Raw genomic sequence first — 22,791 nt, 5'->3', positions numbered from 1 at the left:
AGAAATATTGGGACTTCTTTTTCCAGTGTTGCCACTATGCATTTACAGTCATTTGAATACATCTTTTTCAATTGTCACTTGTATCTACAGATGGTGCACCTCATATCCAGTTTGCATGTACTGATGGTATTGCTTATATCCAGTCTGTGGCTTACCCCAGAAGAGAGAAAATTATGCATAAAACCTTCCAGCTCTCCAATAACTGTGATGGCATTAATGGAAACTAGATTTATATATCTTTAAAAATTTGGCCTTGAAAGTAGCACCTTAATTTTTCATGCCTAGTAGTTTATGAAGGCATGTGCAAAAATTTATGCAACATCTACATTTTAGATTTTACAGTGGCTTGCAAAAGTATGAACAATTTGCAGTGCCATAAACTCCTAGATGCTATGCATCTAAGTATTCTTAATTATATTGTTAATGATAAAGGCTATTTTCTAGTTACGTTTCTCAGTTACGCTCACACAATAGCAAGGAAACTGCTTTGGAGTGAGATGGCTGAGCAACATCATATTCTATTCCTTCCCAGAACAGGTGCCCAGAAGTCCAAGATCAGCTCCTACCACAGACTTTAAAGGTATCCTGAGGAGCAAATTCTTCCCTAACGGGAATCTTCTGGCTCTATGGCATTTCTGGAGAGCATGACATGCAAAAGCAGAGAAGTGGCTGTTTGGTTAACTTTTTTATGATGTGTTTTCCAATAGAGAGCTCTTTTGTGCTGAATACATTGAAGTGGTTAAGTATTAAGGAGAACTGAGGGAGTGGGTTATAATGCTGCACAGGTTCTCATAAAACTCTGTGTTGTTTCTCTGACTGGCTTGGATATGGTAAATACTTTTTATCTCCATTGTGCTTTGATTGTGTTGCTGTCACAGTTTAAAAATGCAGCCAAATCTTAGTAATTCTTAAAAACTCCACAACGCTGAATTAAAGTGCACCCCGCACATTCCCTTAAATCCCATAAAATATATTTCACTAATAGGATACGCTGTCTTGTATTCCATTTGAGATACAAAATTATTTGATTTCTTAATTGTTACAATTAGTAGTTGTAATTTTTTCTGAAGGTACTTTTTTGTATATTTTTTTGCTTGTGGAACAAATCACAGACATTATACAAACAAAGCCATAAGCATATATGAAACTGTTATTTGTAAATCTAGGTAGTATTTTTAAAAATACTTGTTCCTCATCAGTTCAGGAATTGAGGTCTCTATTAATCCACAGGCAAAGTGGCTGAGTGTCACAGAGTGACATATAACATCCCTTGGATAGTTTAAGATTTGTACCACTTGCAGCTAGCTTCTGGGGTAAGTTAACCAGTAAACTGATAGGAAAAGCATATGATTTTAGGATTAGAGGACTGGAAAGGACCTGCTCCATCACTGAGTTGAGTTTTCTGTGCCATCTGGTAACCATGCTTTACCATTCTTTTCTGAAAGAATGATCTCTCAACTCATGACTGCTTTTTCAAGCATGACTTGCTATTTCAAACATTTGAAGCCCAAACAGGCTGTAGTAATTATAGTAACAAATCATTTGTGGTAGCCTAAGGACAGGAAGAATTTTCAGAAATGAAAAGGAGTATTACCCAAAGAGTAGCTATATATCTCCACCTCAAAGTACATCATGCATCTCCACTTGCCATTATCTGCCCTATTCCTGACTGACTTTCATACACACATGTTCCTCATGCAATCTTTTCAGTCTGTAAACTGCTGGACAGGCTGTAAATTCACCTATGAACTGGGCATGGACAAGATGCCTGTCTTTTGTTCTTCTGTACGGAAGCAGGACAGAGCAGATTATATTCGCCAGTTCAGTCTTGAGAAAAAAGTAATTGGCAGATCACATCTGTCCTGCATGCTCTCTGTGACAAAGGGAGAAGTGCAGTGTTTTGTTAGTCCTGCAGTTCTGAGGAGGACTGTCTAATTCTATACCCCACACACTAGACATTGAACATTGTCCCTGCATCAGGATCCAACTCACCTGTGGTATCAGTGGTCATTATTTTGCTGTAACATCTATAGCCTATTTATTATTCCACCTCTATGGACCTCCTGTCTTTAGATCTCTTTTAGTAAAGTCCCTCTAAAATATGTTTTAAAATAACATCATGGCATTTCCTGTCCAAGAGAATTTAGTAGTGATAGTACTGGAATTGCTAGTTGATACTCCAGTGTGGTTAGTTTATACCTCCAGTATAAACTAAAAATTTCAAACATGCTCAGCATTTTGCTTCAAGTTCCTTTTTCTCTTTGCTTTCCCTGAAATTGTTTTTAAATCTCTGGAACTTCATTCCTTTCTGTTTTAGCTTGGTTCCTATAGCCAAGTTCTACCTCCGCAAAGGAAGACATGTTTTGAAAGAATGAGAGCAATCTTAACTGTTAAAAAAAAAAATACACTTTTTCTTTTTTTTTTGTCTTGGAGTGCTTCCAGATTTGAAACAGGTTTTGGAGTATTAAATTTGAAATCTGCAATTTGTGATCATTTTCATTTTATTTTCAGTAGTAAAATTATGTTTAAATGTGCCAATCATAGCTCAGGTTCAGTGCTGGCCTGTTACCCCCATTTCACAGGTCTCCAGTGTGCCTCTCCTCTTCAGTTCCCAATGCCGTGAAACAGAGGTGGTGAACTGTAGAAGACCTGTGATGCTCTGCAGACCAGGGGATTCTTCACTTTATTCCTTCCTCCTATCAGGAGATAATCTGGTCTGCAGATTGCATAGCACAAGTGCTGATGGGTGCAGCACTGACCAAACCACATGTAAGATGGTGCAGATGTAAAGCTACAGACCAAGGCTAAGATGCTGGTGAGCTGTGAGGCTGTGGTGAACGGGACGGGGAGGAGAAGGGAACTGGGATGGGCAGTGGGACGGAGGAAGAGAGTATACGGGGAATGAAATCTCAAGGGAATGACTCTGTGTGATATTGTGCGTGGATGAAAAATCAGAAGAGCACAGGGTGGTGCTGAGATGTCAGGCTGCATGGAGGTGCCGGATGAAGGAGAGGCAGACCATAAAAATTTGAGCAAATTGCCACCAATAGGACCTTGATCCACATGCGAGGTCGTTTTCTTCAGAAGGGCAGTTCGTCTCACACAAAGTTTCCCCACATCAGTCCTACTAATCTGGTTTTAACAGCATTTCAATTACTTCATAACAATAAAAGAGGCGGTTGTTTTTGTCTCTAGAGTAAGATTTCTTTTTCAGACAAAATGCAGCATTTATAGGTGTTTCATCCATATAAACATGAAGTAGCTGTGTAAGCAAGCTCACATCTGCCTCTTTCAACCTCACAGACTACACCTTTTCAGAGAGACAGGTGGTCCATAAGGAGGAACAGGTGTAGCCTGAGCATTACCACCTCCATGTTATGGACAGTCATTGCAAACACTGTGCTTAAAGCGCTTCAGTCACTTCTCCATGAATGTCACCACTCAGATACTTAGTAAAGAACCATCAGGGGTAGTGGCAGCTCCATTCATGGCACATGTCCAAGAAAATGTAGGATATAGGACTAGAATCGTAGAATCATAGAATCATAGAAGCGTGTTAACCAAAGGAGAGAAAGATTAAGGGGAAATACTTTCAGTTGAAAGATTAATTCAAGGCTAGGGTAGAATAATCAGTAAGTGAGGACTAGTCAACAGTTCACTATGAATGATGCGGATAGAGTTTCATGGGGACGTGGCACCCTGTGCCTTGGTGTGGGCCACCACTCTGTCTGTGCAGGGGAGTGCCAAAATAGGTGGCACAGTAAAGAGATGTCTTTAATACCTGCTGTGAACCCTCGGAACTGCACTGTGGTACCCACAGAGGTGTACAGGCACTACACAGAGCCCTACTGTGACCCACTTAGCACAGGGCAACGAGACAGAGGCATTATTGCATCAGGAGAGAGACATTCATGCGGATTTGGACAGCTGCTGAATGCTTTCTACATGCTCCTCAGCATAGAAGGGCAACATCCTGCCTGTCTGGGTTGTGTGCATGAAGGTGTGGTCCGAGAGCTTAAACAAATTAATACCTGATCACTAAAATCTACTGAGCCTAGGTCTGGGCTTCCTAGTAAAAGAGATGGTCATACTGAAATGAGTCCAGCAAAAGCCATGAAGCCTGACACAGGAGGAGGGGCTGATAGAGCTGGGGCTGTTCAGTCTGGAGAACACAGGGCTTAAGGGGATCTTATCCACGTGTATAAATAACTGATGGGGAAGCAAAGAAGACAGAGCAAGACCGTTCTCAGTGGTGCCCACGAACAGGACAAGAGGCAAGAGGAATAAACTTAACTACATGAAATTTCATTCAAACTTACTTTTACTGTGGGGGTGTTCCAGCACTGGAGCAGATTGATCAGAGAGACTGTAGAGTCTGCATCCTTGGAGATATTCAAACTCCAGCTGATCATGGCCCTGAGCAACCTGCTATAGCTGACCCTGCTCTGAGCATCGTCTCTAGAGATACCTCCAACCTCATTCGGTTGGAGGTTGGAGGTACCTTCCAACCTCAGATCTGAGTCTGTCTGTGTGCCTGGGGGACCGCAATGACTTTGGCCAATTAAAGCCTGCCGTTCTGCTACGTATGCTGGTTGTCACCCTGCTTCTCACCAGCTCTTGTGCAGGGACTTCTCCCCTTTCCAGACAGGCAGCAAAGGCTGATGCAGCTGATACTGCAATCTTAAACACTGGCTATCAGCAATATGGAAACAAGCACCTAGGCAGATGGGATCTGGGCAGTCTTAGGTGAATATTGCTCAAATATAAAACACATCCTGGTTGTGGAAGCCATGGTGCAACAGCCTCCATTTCTCAGCCCCAACTTCATGAAGGTAGGTATTGAGGACTTTTCTGCTAACGAGTAAAAAGGATCGCTTGTTATCAAAAGATGGTTGGAGAAGGCTCAGGCTTTCTGTGCCCTTTTACGTGTTGTCATGGTTCAAAAAACATTCAGAGAGCTGAGATGTCCAGATTCTTGTTCCTCCTTCAGGAAGGTGCCTTCACTCTTCTGTGATTTCTCCTTCCTATGGATGTTACCCTGCTGCATAGAAAAGAGGACAAGATTAACTGGGACCAAAAGGAAAAGGAACAGAGGACATGAGCTGGTGATCTAAGGTAAAGTTTCTGGGATCTGGTCTTTGTAGTGGTGGTTTAACATTAAATACATAAATTGTCTTGGGAATAGGAATTGCTGTCCTGGAGCTCGGCACCTGTATATTTCCCCAGGCACTAAATCAGTCTTTCTTTACCCTAGAGTGCCTAATTCAAGCTTAAACTCTTCTTGGTACAGCTTTGGTGGAAGGCATCTGCACCCAATAGCAGGTAGGGTATTGCCCCGAAGGTAAAACTGTAGATTTGAATCTTGATAGCCTGAGAAGAATATTATTTTTTTTGGATTTTTCATCTTATATGGCAAAAACTGGGCTAATATATTGAAAGAGCTGTCTTAGTTTATGTCTGAAATGAGGGCCAGCATTATATTTTAACTTTCTGCTGTCAAAATGGTGGAAACACTGAAAGGACAATGGGGAGCATCTCTATATTTCTGCAAGGAGTAAGAGAAATACCTTGCTGCTTGGCCTGGTCAGTGGTGGAACAAGTCTGGTTCCATCAGAGCCACGGGTCTGGACACGAGGTGAAAGTAAATAAAGTCTTCTAATACCGCAGTACCCCCTAAAGACAGGAGTAACTGCCAAAACTTTTACGAGGCATTGGAGTTGGTGCCTCTGCCCATGCAGTTGTCAAAAAGGATTTCCTTTAGCAAGTACCATAAAAAAAAAAATGTTTAACTTTGTGGCATGTGAAGTCTGTCTGCATCAGTGGCAGTGGTTTCTTCTCCATGGAAAACAGCAGGTAAGTTTTGGTGACAGTCAGTGTTAGGCTTTCTTCTTCCCTCCAGTTCCCTCACATTTGTAAATTTAAGATAGGTTTTTAATGTTATATTAACATACATTTTTATGTGTCAATTAACACATAACTTCATTATGAAAAATCATTTAGGAGAGGACTGACACCAGACAAAGCCTCGAGGCAGCTGTGGAGTGCCGGGACGCAACATCTGCTCCATCAAATTGGACTCAGATGCTCCAATTCCTCAGCTGTTCACTGCTGCTCTGTGGCATCTCAAGTAGCTACTTGCCTCCCTGGGACATATAAGCTTGGACACAGACCCACAAAGGCCAAATGTCTCCATTAATTCTCCCAGGCACAACCAGCTAAAGAAAGTTGTCAAGATATGCAACCCTTTGACATTGTGAAAGAAAAAAATCTGAACAAGCTACATGCCATGTTGATTTGTCATGTGAGATTTGCTTTCATTGCTTTATTTACTCAGTATTGAATTTGACATCCATCTGAAATATTGAATCTACCATTGGAGCCTACCTATTTTCCATGTTATGAACCTCATCTGGCAATTTAGCTAACGTAAAAATATCTTCCATTACAAGCGATGGTGCTTCTCATGACATAACAGAAACTGACTCAGAAAGTAGCATATGCTGTTATCACCCGTAATAGATCAGCCACATCTCAAAGATTGGAAGCCAAATTTACCATTTGGCATGTCTGTAAATTCAAATATACCGTCTGTCCCAAGTTGAAAATTAATGGAATTTTATCTATTTTATAGATATATATCTAAGACTTTGCTTTCACTACTGCCATAAAAGATTTTTCATTTAGTATTTATATTATAGTAATTCTCCATGGGTGTTTAATGCTGTTGAAGAGCTCATCGGGTTGCAATTTGTAAAACACATCCCCTTCTGCCTCTCTGCAGATTCTTTCCTCCACATCGAGGTTCAGAGCTAGGAGGAGGACCCTGAGAGACTGTTTGTCCATCTCCCTGTCCCAAGGCAGGGCTCACCAAACCATTTCCTATAGCTTATCTGTTAACAAAATAAAAGGCAATACTAAAACATTATACATATACACATCTCTATACGTGTAGTGTATGTCAAAAATTCCTCCATATGGGCTGGCATTACCTACCTTCAGTTTTAAAGGGCTGATAATTCAGAAAAAGGGTGATTACTGAAGAGGAATCTTATCTGCACACTTTCAGAACAGAAGACTCTCTGACAGCAGGCAGATTTCCATGCATACACATGGCAGGAGCAGACCTTTCATGGGTATCTCATTTCTGTACCTGTAGTTGTGGCGCATTTTCAGCCAGCACACAAGCTGCTTTTGAGGGCATGTGGTGGGGATTTTTTTTTGCCCAGTCAAATTCACAGACTTTTTTTTAGGCAGCCTCTGCCACTCAAGTGTTTTTGATGAAGGCTTCTTTTCAACAGCTACAGTTTCTAAAAGGGACAAATTATGCGTCCAGTCCTGCAAGCCTGCTTGCAATGAACGTCTTAAGAAATCAAGGAGCTTTCACATGGCAGATGGCTCCCTAGGATTGAGCTCTACATAATTTTGTGATATTTTAGCTGGGGATATTTTAGTGGCTTTTTCCCTATGCATGACAGCATGATTTGCTGGCTGCTAGAAAATGTCATCAGACCCTGTCTCATTACACAGTGAAATACTTTGATTTTTTTTTAAAAAGAGCAAAAATGTTTTCTTTCCCTGTTGTACAGGACACTCCTATCTGAGGAAAAATATTTCCAGAGAGAAATTGTGACAGTAGAAGGGGAGAAGGGCAAAATAGCCATGTTATGTTTCAAAATAGACCTAAAACCAAAAGAAGGGAGGAGAGGTTTTTCGAAGAGCCTTTAAACAAATGTCCTACTATTGAACACTTCTGTCCCTTAAAATTCTTGTGGAGGACTCTCTTATGATTTCATCTGCGGTGTCACCTGAGTTCTCCTGCAATACAATAAATGTAAAAAAAGTGATAAATTCACCAGGTTAGGCTTTTTTTGCATTCTCTCAAAAAGGGTAGTTGTTTAAGTGTAAATTCAATAGTTACTGCAGATCAGTTCAGAGTCAGTCTGTCTCCTACAAAAAGACAGTAAAAGAAAAAAAAAGAAAATCAGTGCAAACCACTCTCTGCTTTACCAGCATTTGTCTTAGTCGCAGAGAGAATTAGTTCATTATCCCTGGCCAAGCCTATATCAGCATGCAGAGATTGCAGTGGATTACTTTCCACTAGTTTTGTTGACAGACTTTGCAGTTGGTCACACAACTTGCAGTTGGTCACACAACTGGTTAGTGGTAGCAAGAGGTATTCTGACCAGCTAGTACAGTGGTTAAAATGGGATTGGATGGCCCAACAGATGTTTAAGTTCAAGATACCAGCTAGCAAACGAAGCAAAGGTTGCCTGGCTCCCTGGGCAGTCTACAGAACCACAGTTTACATTTCCCAGTGTGTCATTGCCATCGAAGTATATGCATATATGACTTACTGGCTCTGCCTAGTAAGATTGATTCTGCCATCAATTTTTCTTTATGGTAGATGTAATTCTAAGTATCTATGTCTGTATTATGGACCAAAATAGGTAGTCTGAATATATGTCACTCCTCTCCAGACTTAGTAGTCCGTACTGTCATTTATAGCGAATGAAAATACAGAGCCTTCTTCATGTTTTTTTCATTCTGATCTTTGTGAATAATTATTCCCTTCCAATGTTTCCAGGTATTTTCATCAGGCATTCATTTTTCTTTGACCCTCCACTATGATGGGTCAAATTATAACTAATGTGGCTTCCTCATTTCCTTCTATATACAACAGCATAATCAATGACATCAGTGGATCCCTGGAGACAAGAACTGCTAGTCAACCTTCCTTGCCACTCTTGTCTGAACAGTTGACTGGCTTTCCAGGGTGTAAGACACTGTAAATTACAGAAAATAATGGCTATACTTAAAAGTATGGTGATAAAAGAGTGATATTAACAGCAGGATGCTTTGATTCCTTGTTCACATAATAAACATTTCAGGATTTGAGTCTGGGCTATTGAAGAAGTTGGGGTTTTTTTTCAAAAATTATTCTTAACCATTTGACTAATGGTACTCTGAGCCAAACACTAGATCAGAAAGGTCTGGATGCTTGGAGGAGTATTCAGAAACCCACCTGAAGTTTCCATGCAAATTTCAAATTCTGCCCTGCCTGAGCCTGGAAATACAAATGGGAAAAAACCTATACAAAAAATACAGTCTTTTCTTTGCAGGATAGTACTGTATCAAACAGAGAATATAAAATGATATGGAAGTAGAATGGACAACAAAAGTATTTGCCTTGGCAAATGGGTATTTTTGCACCAGGTAACCAGCACAGCCAGGGAGGAAGAGTACTATCCCAGTAACAATGAGTAGATACGTGAAAAGTTAATAACCCCTGTTTAGAAAACTAGGGAAATGGGACCTTGAGGAAGCACTCTGAGGCATAACATGTAAAGCCATTTTTGCTAATCAAAGACGCATTGCAAACTTGGCTGACATTTGCTTTAATGAAAGACTTTCTTTGTTGACCAGCTCCTCCACTGAGTTCAAAACTGTGTAGCTGAACTTCAAATTGTCCAATATTTTGTGTTGAAGGATTGGTCTTCTTTTGCCAGCAGAGAAATCAATGGATTATGAGTTCCCATTTTCCAAATTTTGCCCAGCTGGTGTGGCTAACCTCTTGTTTACGTGCATAGACTTGTAGACCTAACCAAATTCACAGGATGAAAAACAGAATTAATTTTGTTACAGCGTGAATACAGTAGAATTAGCATTCTTTGCACAAACTTACTGAAACAGACCAGTAAGGTCCTATATATGTTTCATTTCAAAATGCCCAAAACTTCCTAATGAAAATCCTCCTCTCCGTATTTTGAAGGAGCCCGGTTTTTGACTTCTTAACATATTGTAATTTAAGCAGTAATTTTCACATACGCATGTGCTAAGCAATACTCCAGAAAAGAGGCAGTGTCTTAGTCTGCTTTTATAGTCCAGAACCTAAGTTACATATTGAATTACAACACCAAAACTGACATATCCGTTAAAGATACTCTCTGCCAGTGGTCTGAAAAAGGTTATAGTTTTTGGAATTGTTTTAAGTTTTATAATAATTTGTTTTGTGGAGTCACATCTGAAATAAAGGCAGTGGTGTTGTCTTCTTCAGTCTGGGATTTGAGGGGAGCTAGTCCTTGCAGTGACAGAAAAGGCAGAGCATCCCTGAGACACCAAGGATTGGCTTATTGTTCATTACAAAATATCGAAGAAATGCCAGATTCATGGACTGACCCTGAAGAAGATTTGACATGTGTAAGATGTTACCTGTCCTATCTAGAAGGTGATTTCTGACACTACCCAGCAGCATCATGAAACAGAGATAGTTAAAGAGAGGATAGCTATGTCAGAACAAATTAATTCTTGTATTTTATTCTGAAAAAAAATCTTTATTTTTATTCTTATATGATGGATCAGAGACTGAAAAGAAGCTGTTTAGTTGTAAAAAAAAAAAAGAAAACAACTTATTCCACTAGTTATATTGATTTAGTGCCTAAAATATGAAAGTAAAGTGCTATTTGTCTGCCAGTAACAAAAAAAAGTATTAGATTTTTCATTTGAATTTTTGTACCATTAATTAAAACAATCAACACTCCTGAATTCTTTTAGTAAAACTTCCATGTTAATTGCAAAATCATTTTTCGCAGGGGAAAACATTTTGACAGAAAATTGTCAGTTTAGCCTGATGTAAATGGGAATTAAATGTTAGTGGAGAATAACAATGATGTAAATGAAATTATAATCTACTGGGGAAAAGCAAGTTTAATTTATGGGAGGCAAGAGCCGAAGTGGCTGTTTGGCTGAAAATCCTTCACATCCTTCCAAAGGCTCAGTCTGAGTTTCATATGATGTTTTAGCTGCTTACAAGATCCAGATTTTAATCCAGAAGACGGAGCTGTCTCGAGCAAAACTTCTGTGGCATCCTATTTCCAAGTTGTTACCCATTCCAGGAGATGTTAACACAGGCAGATCGTGAAGTGCTCACACCTTCGAATACTTTGATGCTGTTCCACAAAGATTAACTGAGCTGAGATGATTTTATTTCAATTATTTTAATTTTCCTACCCAGGAAACCTAGATAATTAATCCACGTATTTTATGCATAGTCAGTATTGAAAAAAATATGAGTTTTGGTCAATATTTTGCATCTAATTCTTACTAACATTTGAACAACACACCTGTACTGATGCTCCACTTCATTGACAGTGAGTTTGAAGTATGTGTAGATATGCTTGGACACTATTTTTAAGATTGAAATGAAAAATAGAAAACAACTTTATAGAACAGCTTCCTGATGAAAGTGCAGTTTCACTGTTTTCAAAATCCTTAATCTATTGATTTCGAGAAAATGTACCACAAAACAAGTAAAAGCAAGATTTACTGCTTCTTTAATTGTTTTAATTTACCACTTTATTCAGAAGCATTGCATACTGTATTATGTGTAATAAACATTGTAATATAACATAAAATCTAAATGAAATACATAAAATAATAACCGGAAACTCAGAATTTTTACAATCCATTTTTTATGTTGTTAGAACAATGCTATTACGGTGAAAATAACACTAGAAAGGTTGCTGAAATAAATTGCTCCAATGAGTATGTACTAAAATTTTCTGGAATTTTTATTCCGTGAGAAATTCTGGAATTTCAGCTCATCATTACCATTAATTCAGAGCAAAGAAAAAGAAAAATATTACTCAAAACTGAATCGCAGTGAACAAAAAATGGAATTAAAAACTGTGCACAGATATCAAAAATCTTGTTCTGTGAGGTTGCACTTCCGTGCATAAGGACTGACATTATTTAATCTATTAACAAACCTGCATGTGTGCACATTTTAAATGAAAATAAGACTTTTGAAATGACAGTTCAAATATTCTGAAATCCATCCTCTGTCTTGTCTAACCTTGTAGCATGTATTTATCACTTTCATGAGGACACATAATTTATACCTACTCTTCACTTGACCCAAGCCACTAAAGCAAATGAATTACCATCAGTTCAAGTCAGTTTATACAAAGACTCTTTTCACTGAAAATGCACTGCTCCAGCACACTAACTGAACAAAGGCTCCACATAAAAGCCTTTGTCGTGTATTTTTAGGATACTTTGTATAATTTTGATCTACGTCAGTATACTTTGCATACCTTCTCTGTGTTGATATTATTTAAGTTTTAGCTACAACGGACTTTATATGACACTACAGAAGAACGAAACAGTGAATTAAAGAAAAAAAAAGAATCCCTTCTATGCTTTCATTTGTGGTCAGTCACCACCGTACTCCCTCTCATTTCTTTTGAGATTTGTAGCCTAGAGCAGATCTACAGCCATCTGGCTTTAATCTGCTATTCAGGATGATAGTCTGTGGATCAATGAACTCTAGCCATAGTCTATAGAGAAGCTGCAAATCTTTTTTGGAAAATTTCCAGAGGATAATAATATTCACAAGAGACTTCTTTTGACTCCCTTATCTCCAGCTACAGTTTTTCATAAAAGAATGGTATCATAGCTGCCTGTTCCAACAATTGCTTCTGTCATGATGCATTATTGCCAGTGAGCTAAACAACTGAAGTCATAAATCTTTGAGCTTTTAACTATGCTACCACTGCCCAAAGGAGATTTTGTGAGACAGCAGTGAGCTAAAGAGAGTCAAGTGACCAAATGCAAAAGGGTAAAATGGGACAGAGAAGCTTTCCTTCTAAAATATTGTTTGGATTTTCCTGCAAGAAGAACATAGCATGAAGTAAAGTTTCTTGGCAACTCTGAAATTAAACAGGGTGCACTTGGTTCAGTTAATGCCCATGCTGACATAAATGAGTAATTGTACTGACTGTACATTACACTGAGAAAAACATTTTAGCAGGAAATAAAAACCACGTCCTGGTGCCCATTGACTTGGCATCTGCTGAGTAAAAATTGCACAAGTGCATACACTATAAAGTGCTCATCTGCCCAGCTGTCATCACAATTGCCTGGTCAGCACTCCCCTGCACACACACCTCCGCGCATGACCTACAGCCATCCTGCCAAAACCAAAAACTACGTGGCTTAGTAAACTCCCAAGTGGAGTCTGCAGTGCTGCTGCTTCTGCCCTCCTTGTCCTGAAGAAAAAGTGGGGAGAATATTTTGAACTGAAGCAGTGCCAGGTTCATCATGCCCAAACTGAATTCAATACAGTGCTGCTGGACAACAGAGTACTCTCCCCAGAGTTGGCTGAAATCCCTAAAGGATGCTCATTAGCACACATGCATTGCCTTCCTTGCAGAGGGCCACGAAGGCATGATAAGTCAGCCTACTAAATTGCTCCAAATAAGCAAGCAGCACTCCTTAACTGTTAACTCTTCCAACACACTTTGCTACTTCTTTCAGAAATCTATCTGAAATGAAACTGGCATAAATCCAGGAATACTTTCTGATCTGAAATGAAGGCCTCCTATATGTGTATAACTGCCCTTAAGTCTTTGATGATGTGAATACCCATCTTTTAAAATTATTGTTATATACACCATGCAAGCTGTATCCTCATGTCTCAAGAAAAACCTAAGATGACTATTCTTTCAAATTCTTGCAACTTCATTTAACTATGTTGAGATTCTGAATTTTAAATATGAACAGCTGAATTCTCCCCTTAGATACATAAAAGCAATTCCCAGTGAACTCAATTAAAGCTGTCTTGAAATCTCACAGAGTACCTTAAGCTTTATATCTTGGAAGTAATTGGAGATACATCATGTGAATTGTCTAATGGAATGATGAATCACCCCCATTTCACTGTCTGGAAGGAGAGTTTGCATACCTGATCCACACCTTCTCACTTGTAAATTTTCAAAACTGCAGCTTCTCTGTAAACCTCCATTTGTATAAATTATTTCAATTTCATGGTGCTAATCCTCTTTTTTTTGTGAACCTTATATGGATTTCCTGCCAAGAAAGGAAGAACTATGGGGGGAAAAAAATTTATTTTAACAAAGACTACTCTTATATAAAATATTTCTACTCTATAATGTTATGGGGAACATTTTACAACAAATCAGATTTTACAAGAAGACAGAAAGGCTATGATTTTTGTGCTGGGCAGGATTTCACACTGCTCAAGGGCTGGGACTTCTCTCTTGCCAAGAGAATCTTTAGAGCATCTGAGAAAAAAATAGAATCGAAATTTCTTCCAAAATATTATTTCAAGAGTGCCTAGAAACACTGATAAGCATGCTGCTGATTCTAAAATGACTTTTTACTTCCAAGCTGTCTCTGTTTTCTATCAAAAATAGAAAAGATTTGCAGCTTCTACAAAATATTCCAAATTAATTACAAAATATTTTGTTTGAAGCAATTTCTGAGATATTAGAATTATAGAATGGAGTTACAGAATGGCTTAGGTTGGAAGGGACCTTAGAGATCATTGTTTCAATAATTTTTTGTGGTTGTTGTTTTAACAATTTTAATTCAGATCAAAGTAAAGTTAAATTGGGGTGGAAACTCCTTTTTTAAAGACAAAGGAAGTGTAAGTACAGGTCAGAATCGATAAGGGGCCTTTCTAGATAGCCAGTGCCAAGCATCATTTTATGGAATGGGGGTGTGAGGATTCCAATAACCAGGAGGCAGCAGCTAGAGCCAGTGACAAGGGAAAATAGCTTTTCTGTCTTCCTTTCATTTCTACCACAGAGCTAGTTAGCTTCAGCTTTACAAAAGAAATTGCTTTGCTGACCATACTTTTAATAGAACAGCCATAAACTTTTAATTAAGAGATAATCTGAATGAAACAGAATATTTTCATAGAGTAATAGTCTCCTGCTCTCAGGCAGTCAAGGCGTTTACTGAAATAAGATTTATCTTCAAAGCAGAAGATATTGATCATGTGCTATTACAATAACAATGTTATTTCTTTTACCAGATAATGGATGGTGACACAGTGATTTTGACTGATGGATGTCAGTACACAGGAGAGACAAGTGGTTTAATGTGGTTACTCGATAGCAGACCTCTGAATAGTTCAAATCATAATTGCCCCTTCTGGGGGTCAGAAAACTAGGAAAATTTTAGAAAACAGTGGATTTTTCTCCCATAGAAGAAGTTTTCATTTAAAATACCATACAATTAGGATTCTTCTTAATCAATGGACTTACAAATACTTAATTACAATAATTTTAAATGCTTTTACTGATTTTTTCCTAGCAATAAGAACATTTTACTAGTAAAGTATAATAAAGAAAAAGGAGTATCTTTTTACAGCCATCCTCAAAGTTTCACCCAAGATGCATGTTTCTAAGAACACAGAATGCAGATGCAGCAGTCACCCAGTTGTGTATTGTTGGGTGCGGATTCATTTGTTCATGAATTTCTGTCTGGAGCTTCCTATGCTCCTCTCCCAGGCATATGAGAATCTAAATTATGTCTTAAGATTGGTGAGGAACTGTGTGTGTCACTGTGAGGTGGAGTGAGACACTCTTCCGCCTATTCAACACTTGGGGCATGGCCCTGACTAATCTTTTTTTTCTTATTCATTTTTCCCTTAAAAAACATCCACAGTCATTCATCCTTTCTTAATATATACAGAAAGTATATGAAAATATACTCTTTTAAATACAGGTGGGAAAAAGAGTTTTCTTTTATGCTGGCCATTTTGTGCTGAAAGCTGTAGGCAAGATACACTTTTCAAGAAAAATGGTAAGAACTCTATGGTTTCCCCTCTTTTTTTTTTACAATTTATTTCATGTCTTGTTCTGGAGGAATTGGCAGAACTGACTAGCTGCTGAATCTGCCCTAAATTTTGGGTTTTATTAGTTTTCCAAAGTTTTGGGACCTTCTGCCCTGAACAAAACAATACAATGATACTGGGTAACAGTCCTTAAGCATTTCTATCTTTATTTCTACTTCAATTAATTTACTGGGGGTTTAGCAGCTGTGGAAAAATGTTTGTTTTGTGTAAGCTGGTATTGTGTTGGACTGGCAGCCTTACAGAAAAATGACAAATTGTACTCATCTCTATTTTCACATTTCTATTTCTCTATTTTTGGTTGCCTCCAAGTCCTCTGTACTTTCAAAGAAAAATAAATATATAATACAGATATGAATAAAACATTTTTAAGTATTTTGCAAATGATGGGGCATGACAGGTCTGGCACTGTCTGCCAAATGTAGATCCATTCTGTGGGTACTTAATGAACCAGTCCTGCTAAACTCAGTGCTTGTGTTCCCTAAACAGGTGACCAGGAGAGGGTCTTTGAAGATCTCCAGAGGCAGATTTTTTCTGGCAAGCTGAGGCATCTAATGAGCAACAGCCTCCCCTCTGGGGGCCTTAGAAAGAGGATGGAGTTTACTGCTGATTATATAGGATATCGCTTTAACCGGACAGAGTATGCCAAAATTTAGGTCCCCGTATTTTGTGACCTTTTTTGACCAAATATTGCACCCCTTCTGCTCCTGCTGTAAGGAGAAAAGGATGAGGACAAGAACAGGATGAATGAACCAGAGTTTTGGCTTTCACCAGGCATTTTCTTGGCACACATCTTGCTCTACATGTATACTCTGGTATCAGCCTTGGTGGGTGTGGGTTTGTGCTGTCAAATAATAGCCATGTTATGGTGAGGTATACTGGATCCCATCTTCCTGGAAGGGGAGGAGTAGGGGTTTTGAACTGAAACTGGGTAGGTTTAGATTAGATGTTAGGAAGGAATTCTTTATTGTGAATGTTGTGAGACACTGAAACTGGTTGCACAGAGAAGTTGTTGATGCCTTATCCCTGGAAGAGTTCAAAGCCAGACTAGATGGGGCAACCTGGTCTAGTAGGAGGTTACCCTGCCCATGGCAGGGGTTTGGAACGAGATAATCTTTAAGGTCCCTTCCAACCCAAACCATTCTATAGTTCTGTGTTGATTCTATGCTATGTGGGTAAGTGTGAGTGTAAAACGAGGAGTTAGGATATAATTGAGAATGAATACAGGACTTACCTTCTATTTTCAATCCTATCTGGAGCAACCTTGGTGTTTCAGAGCCTCAAGGAGCGGCATGCCTTACCTCTGCCCTTGCCCAGCTCAAGGTGCTCTCCTCTCGGTAAGGATGGGGGCTTGAGCACCCGCCTGTCCCCTGGCACCCCCCAGCCATCAACCCTGCCCCACTCCTTTCACCCGCGGGGCGAAAGGTAAAGCAGATAGCTCCGTTTTCTCGGGAGGAGCAGTGGCACAGGCGAGACCCCTCCCGGCTCCTCGGCTCCTGCCCGGGCAGGGGGTCTCCCCGGCCCCACCCCCTTTTTTCGGGAGGGTCTCGCCCGACCGCCGGGCAGCCACGCTGGCTCCGCGGGAGCGGTCAGGTCTTGCTCCGGGGGCACAAAGTCTTCCTGGCGATCGTTCCCGGCTCGATCGGCGCCGGAGAGGCCGGGTTATTCGGCTTCTCCCTCCCCAGCCCCTCCGCCACTCGCACTTCAGGCGCAGCTTGTCCTTCATTTGAATAAAACCATCATCAAAACCATTCAGTTGAGTCAGCTATTAAACCACTTAATTCCAAAATCCATACCATGGGTAATTTAGAAAGGGCAATTAAAAAGCCAGAGAACAGTCTCTATGGTTTTTTTATTGTGAACTTCATCAGCCCGGAGTGCCGCCTGCCATCCGCTTTCTAATAAATGTCTTGATACACAAATTGAAATAGTGTTTTATAGGTGCCTGCTTTGCTTCCCCTCCTCTACCCCAGTCTGTCAGAAAATGCTCTCCTGGGTATAAATCACTCTTTCATTTTATTTTATTTTGTTCTGATGCAGATTTAGGTCTAGATTAAGAATGGCCATGACATAACAAACAGAGAGAGAAAGACAATGAAGCAATCACCCAGCGGGAGCTGTGTGGCTCCTCACAGCTGGGTGCAAGACCAGCCCTGGTTGTGTTGAGCTTAACACTTTCTCCTGGTCAAAGCAAAGGAGCAGCAGAGCTTGGGAATGAGCCAGATCCGTCACAGCTTTGCTAGTGCTACAGCAACCTCTGAACACAATCCCTCCTCAGAATGGGGACGAAGGCTTCAATCACACTTTTGCCCGTCAAAGGCAAAGAAGATAGGACTTATATCTGCAATTAAATTGAGAAAAATTCTGCTTTAATACTTATTAAATCCAGAGTAACAAGGCTGAGAGTGACTAAAACAAGAGAGCCACAGCAGGATTAATCTAAAGTTAATGTTTTGTTCTCATGTTGTCCTCCTGGCTGCTCAAAACACTCTAATATCTTGCTAATGTTCGTTTTCATAGACAGTGCATGAAACTTCCTTGTTCACATCCTGCAGTGTCTGAACAAGAGCCCAGATCATGCATTCTGCATCTCCATCTGTGCTGGTGGGTCAACCCGCTCTGTGAAAAGAGCTCTCTCATAGCTCCTCATATTCCTCTAAACCGGTGAGAATCTGAAGTGCCAGGAATTCAAATTGAACTCAGCTTTCCTTTTGATTGAAACAATTCAGACAAATACACAGCTGAAAACCTTCCCCACTTTTCCCAGGTGAAAAGAAAGGTGATTTGGAGCAGTAAGTGTGACAGGCTTCACCTTCACTGCTGGAGCACAGCTGGGGGACAGTGGCAGAGCAGCAGGAATGGGAGCTGCCTCTTGTGCCTGCAGTGAAACTTCACAGACAGAAGTATCCGAAAGAGTTAATTTAGTTCACAACAGAGATCCCTGACTATGCTGCATCTATTGTCTTTGCAAAGATACTTTCTTTTGTGTTCTTCTCTTTCACAATTTGCCATCTCAGACAATTGACAAGACAGTGCTTCTCGCTGGATAGCCCCAATGGAGGTGTTTTTCCTTACAGTTTCTTCAACCGTCTGGTTTTCTGCTTCTCTCTCCCTTTCCGTTTCCTGCTGGCACTGAATCCTAAACTCCTAACCTCTTACACACATGCACATTTATTTTTTTTTCACTTGCTGGGGGAGGTGCTGCACAATGAGATCCATGTAGTGAGAGTTCAGTTGCTATATGTCGGAGCACTGCGTATGCTAGCCAGTTTTCTCACCCACACCCCTCTCTGTGGGATTTCTCAGCACACTTGCTTCCCAGCTCCTGCACTCAACATGTGGTGCAAAGTGTAGTGGAATATCCGGGTCTGAGGCCCTGCCATGTACAGGAGGACTCTTCCTGTCTCGTATTAATATTGCTGCAAGTGAAATCTGTGGCATTTTGATTGCCTTGGAGCTCCAGTGCTGAAACACATCTCTCTGTGCTTACCCATATGATTCTTCATTCAGCTTTTTGTCTTCACATGAAAGAGAGGGCAAAAAAATTCTTTTGATGTTTTTGAGAATATTGCAAAATATTCTCAAGAAAACACCATTTCATTTGCTCAGGCTCTTGTTCATACAGGCTTTCATGACTTCCAGGATTGACTATTTTAATTTGTTCCTGGTGGTGTTCCAGATTGTTTGCTAAACTGGCTGCAGATGGTTTTGAATGCTGCTGCCGCCAGAATTGTTACTAGGACTTGATCTACAGATCATATTTCTCCAGTCTCACATTCCCTCTACCCTGGTGCCGGTTAAGCGGCATATGGCTTTAAAATTCTTTTACTGACTCATAAAGCTTGTACTGGCCCTGATTCTTTTTACCTCTCTGACCTTTTAACTCTTTAGACTTTGGCTTAGGCTCACGGCTCATCTGGTGTAACGTCCACTGACTGTTCAGAGCCATCATCTAGAAACCAGGGTCGAGTATGGCTTTGGGTTTTGCTCCTTGTCGTGCTTTTCTGTAACTTCAGTGAAGGAAATAGGTTGTCTTTTTGCTCCTATTGCCTAGTATTCACGTGATCATCCCAAGCTGTACACTAAGCTTTTCTACCTAGATTTACACACAGACACACAGAAAGCCAACATGTGAATGATATGCTGCTCCTTTAAAATTAAAAGTGCAAATAAAAGAAGTTTGATTTACAAGAGAACTGGTCTAATAAATTCTGAAGGGCCACTTACTGACTACACTGGGTGAAGAGGGAGAGCTCCTTGTATGTGCATGACGTGAAAAAATCAGGAACACCACCTTCTTTGTGTGCCCTTCAAGTACCTTGATTATTGAAAGGACAGGAGTGTCACTCTTAGCTTTCTATCAACTTTGTGTTGCCTCAGGTATGTAAAAACACTACCTTGCCTGAGTATTTGGTTCCCCCTTAACTAGCTAGACCCTGCTGCTGGCTTTCACCGCTGTCAGATGCAGAACCAAGAAGAACAGAAGGGAACTGAGTTCTTTTCACCTGCAACTGCATGTGCTCACAGAGCTTTCACTAACAGTAGTACAGCACGAATGCACAGTGGGTGAATTTTGTATTTACTGAAATCTATGGGAATTTTGTTGGTGGCTTTGTTACAGCCAAAGCTTTAAGGAGTGGAGTTTAGAAACGTCCTAGATTGCCAAGGTTGGCGAGTGCATGGAATGAGTTCCTGCTGTCAGTAACCTAACACAGGATTGTTCTGGGAGCCACAGGGATGTAATCAGGGGGTGTGATGGTTTTAGAGCCCAATTCCAGAGAAGAACCACTCTGCAAGCCTAACCACTGATATTTATTCTTCAAGGGTTAGTTCAGGGTGGACTCCTGTCCTCTTGCTAGCTTTTGATTCCTCTGGAGCACTGAGATGTTTTTCTCCATCTGGAAGGAATTCAAAGTGCTCCCTTCTGCTCCCATTTCAATCCGCAAGACCACACCAGGACCTGGACATTTCACTCCTTTGTCTTTACTGACTGCAACACAGTTGTTTCTGAAAAGGTACATGAGAGTTTCTTTCATCTGAGTAGCTCTGACTTTACAGATCTCTTTTCCATCTTGATCTCCCCAATCTGATTCTATTGGTGAGCTCCTGTATATTTTGTATTTACTCCTTTCTTTTTCTATCTTTCCACAGAGTATAAAGTAGAACAGAAGTTCTACCTTCCGTGTGGAAAACTATCCCAGGCTTTTTTGCTTCTTTCACTTCTTCCAGAGTTGATCACAGTGACATATTCTATTATTCTGTAGAAATGGGAAGGAAAAAAAAAAAGAAAGAAAAAAGAGAACAATTTGAAGGCTTATCTCCACTGTCCTTTATTCTGACTGCATTCTGGCTGTTTTGCTTTTGTATTTTCTGTCCAAAAAAAAAATGGAGAGCAGAGGGGAAAAAAGAATGGATAGATCAGCATTTCTTCATAAAAAAATCTTTTTCTCAAGAGATTTGTATATTTTATGGAGAAAGAAGTCAAAGTTCAGATTACTTTTTGGAGCATGGAATATATTAAGTTTATTCCTGTATGGTAAATTTGTCAAGGGAGAATTACAGTATGATGTAAAATGTTAGAATGCCATAGCAGAGTTTATGAAGTATATTGAAAGGGGTTGTATCTATAAGGCTGGGAACATAAGACATAGGACATAGAAACTCACTAGAGTTCATGACGATTTATTGCTGTGATGTTGAGGCCAAATGTCTTATGAAGTCTTCAGGTATACAAGGAGGTCAGTGATAATCAGAGATCAGTGTGCAACGTAAGATTAATATGAGAATGGGTCTATGATCAGCTTTTTAAATAAGTTGTTGAGCAATTGGAAAAAAGGAGTAAAGGAAAATAAGGAAAAAGAGTAAACAAAATTATCTGAGAGCTAGAGAAGTTACTTTACTTTCACAAACTTGTAGCTCAGTGTGTTTATTCAAGTGAAAGGATGGATGCTGCAGTAACCTTTACTCAAACAGATATGGCCAGAACAAGAATTATGGCTGGAAGCTCTGTCCAGATGAACTCAACAGAAACCATGAAACATACTCTGAGCAGGGAGAACAAGTAATGTCTGCAGCACAATACCAGAAAAACCCATTGATATTGTCTCAAAAAGTCTGAACGCTTGTGTTTACTCAACACAAATTTTACTTCAGCCACGTATATTACTGAGCTTACTCAGTATATGAAGACTGGATAAAGCATTGTACTGTGGGATGTGCAGAAGAATTGACTAAAAGACCTGTTGGTCCATCCTGACCTTAAACTTCAGCAGCCTGGGAAATGACTTTCTGGGTCAGATCAGATTTCTGTCACACTTTGCTTCACACATAAAGGTGGAAAAGCAACCCCAAGATACTTTTTTAATTTTCCTTTTAAAAGGAGGAAATCAATGAATATCAGTCTTTTTACAAAACTACTTAAAATGCATTTCAGCAGACCCTTTCAATTTCTTTGACTGACATTGAACGCCTTAATATTTCCAATAAAAAAAAAATCTTAATTTTGGTTTGTTGCCTTGAACATTTTAGTCCAGGAACCAGAGGGACTCCGAATCCTCATGGGGACTACAGTTCAAATGCAGCATTCCCGTTTTTCTGCTGGTGTTTGAGAGGTCCAACTCAATGGGATCTTGTCTGGTGTTTCAGCTTCAGGAATGGTGTAGCTCAGACAGGAAAGCTTTTGCAAAAAGAAGAACTGGGGCATGTATCATCTGAACTAAATTCCCATGAGGCATTACTCTGACTTTTGTGACCACGAGGTAAAGTCTAACTGATCTGGTTTTAACTAACCAAAATATTTCCCTTGGAGTCAGTGTTATCCAGTGAAGATTCAGAAACTCCAAGGAACATTGCTAGTATTTCCTCATGGTAAAGTTCAGTTTTGCAGAAAATGCATTTTCTATGAGAAGGCTTTCATGGAAATTTCCTGACTAGTTTTATTTAAGAACTAGAGAACCAGCTCTTAATTGAAAGGGGAGAGTGCCAAATATCAACGCCCCCAGGGAAAGCAAAACTGATTAAATACGTGTCTAATATTCTGTTTTGAATCCAAGAGAAACTGCATCAACGGCATACATGTTGTTTTAAGGGGTTTTTTTCATTTTCCTGAAAAGATGTCTAAGTAAAACAGCATG

General features: G+C 39.8%; 1 protein-coding gene across 1 annotated transcript in view; it reads left to right on the top strand.

Annotated features, from left to right (window-relative positions):
- Positions 1-16,314, top strand: part of LOC104280415 (anion exchange transporter-like) — a gene marked incomplete at its 5' end in the record, with an annotated part of 36,773 nt that extends 20,459 nt beyond the window's left edge. Inside the window, 2 exons of the mRNA XM_009878064.1 lie at positions 4,342-4,497; positions 16,148-16,314. Coding sequence (XP_009876366.1) covers positions 4,342-4,497; positions 16,148-16,314 — 323 coding nt within the window. The remainder of the gene's footprint in view (positions 1-4,341; positions 4,498-16,147) is intronic.
- Between the last annotated feature and the right edge of the window lie 6,477 nt (positions 16,315-22,791).

This window comes from Apaloderma vittatum, unplaced genomic scaffold (assembly GCF_000703405.1).
Source record: "Apaloderma vittatum isolate BGI_N311 unplaced genomic scaffold, ASM70340v1 scaffold20080, whole genome shotgun sequence".
Lineage (NCBI taxonomy): Eukaryota > Metazoa > Chordata > Aves > Trogoniformes > Trogonidae > Apaloderma > Apaloderma vittatum.
Note: the sequence above shows the minus strand (reverse complement) of the source record. Positions and strands in the feature narration are given on the sequence as shown.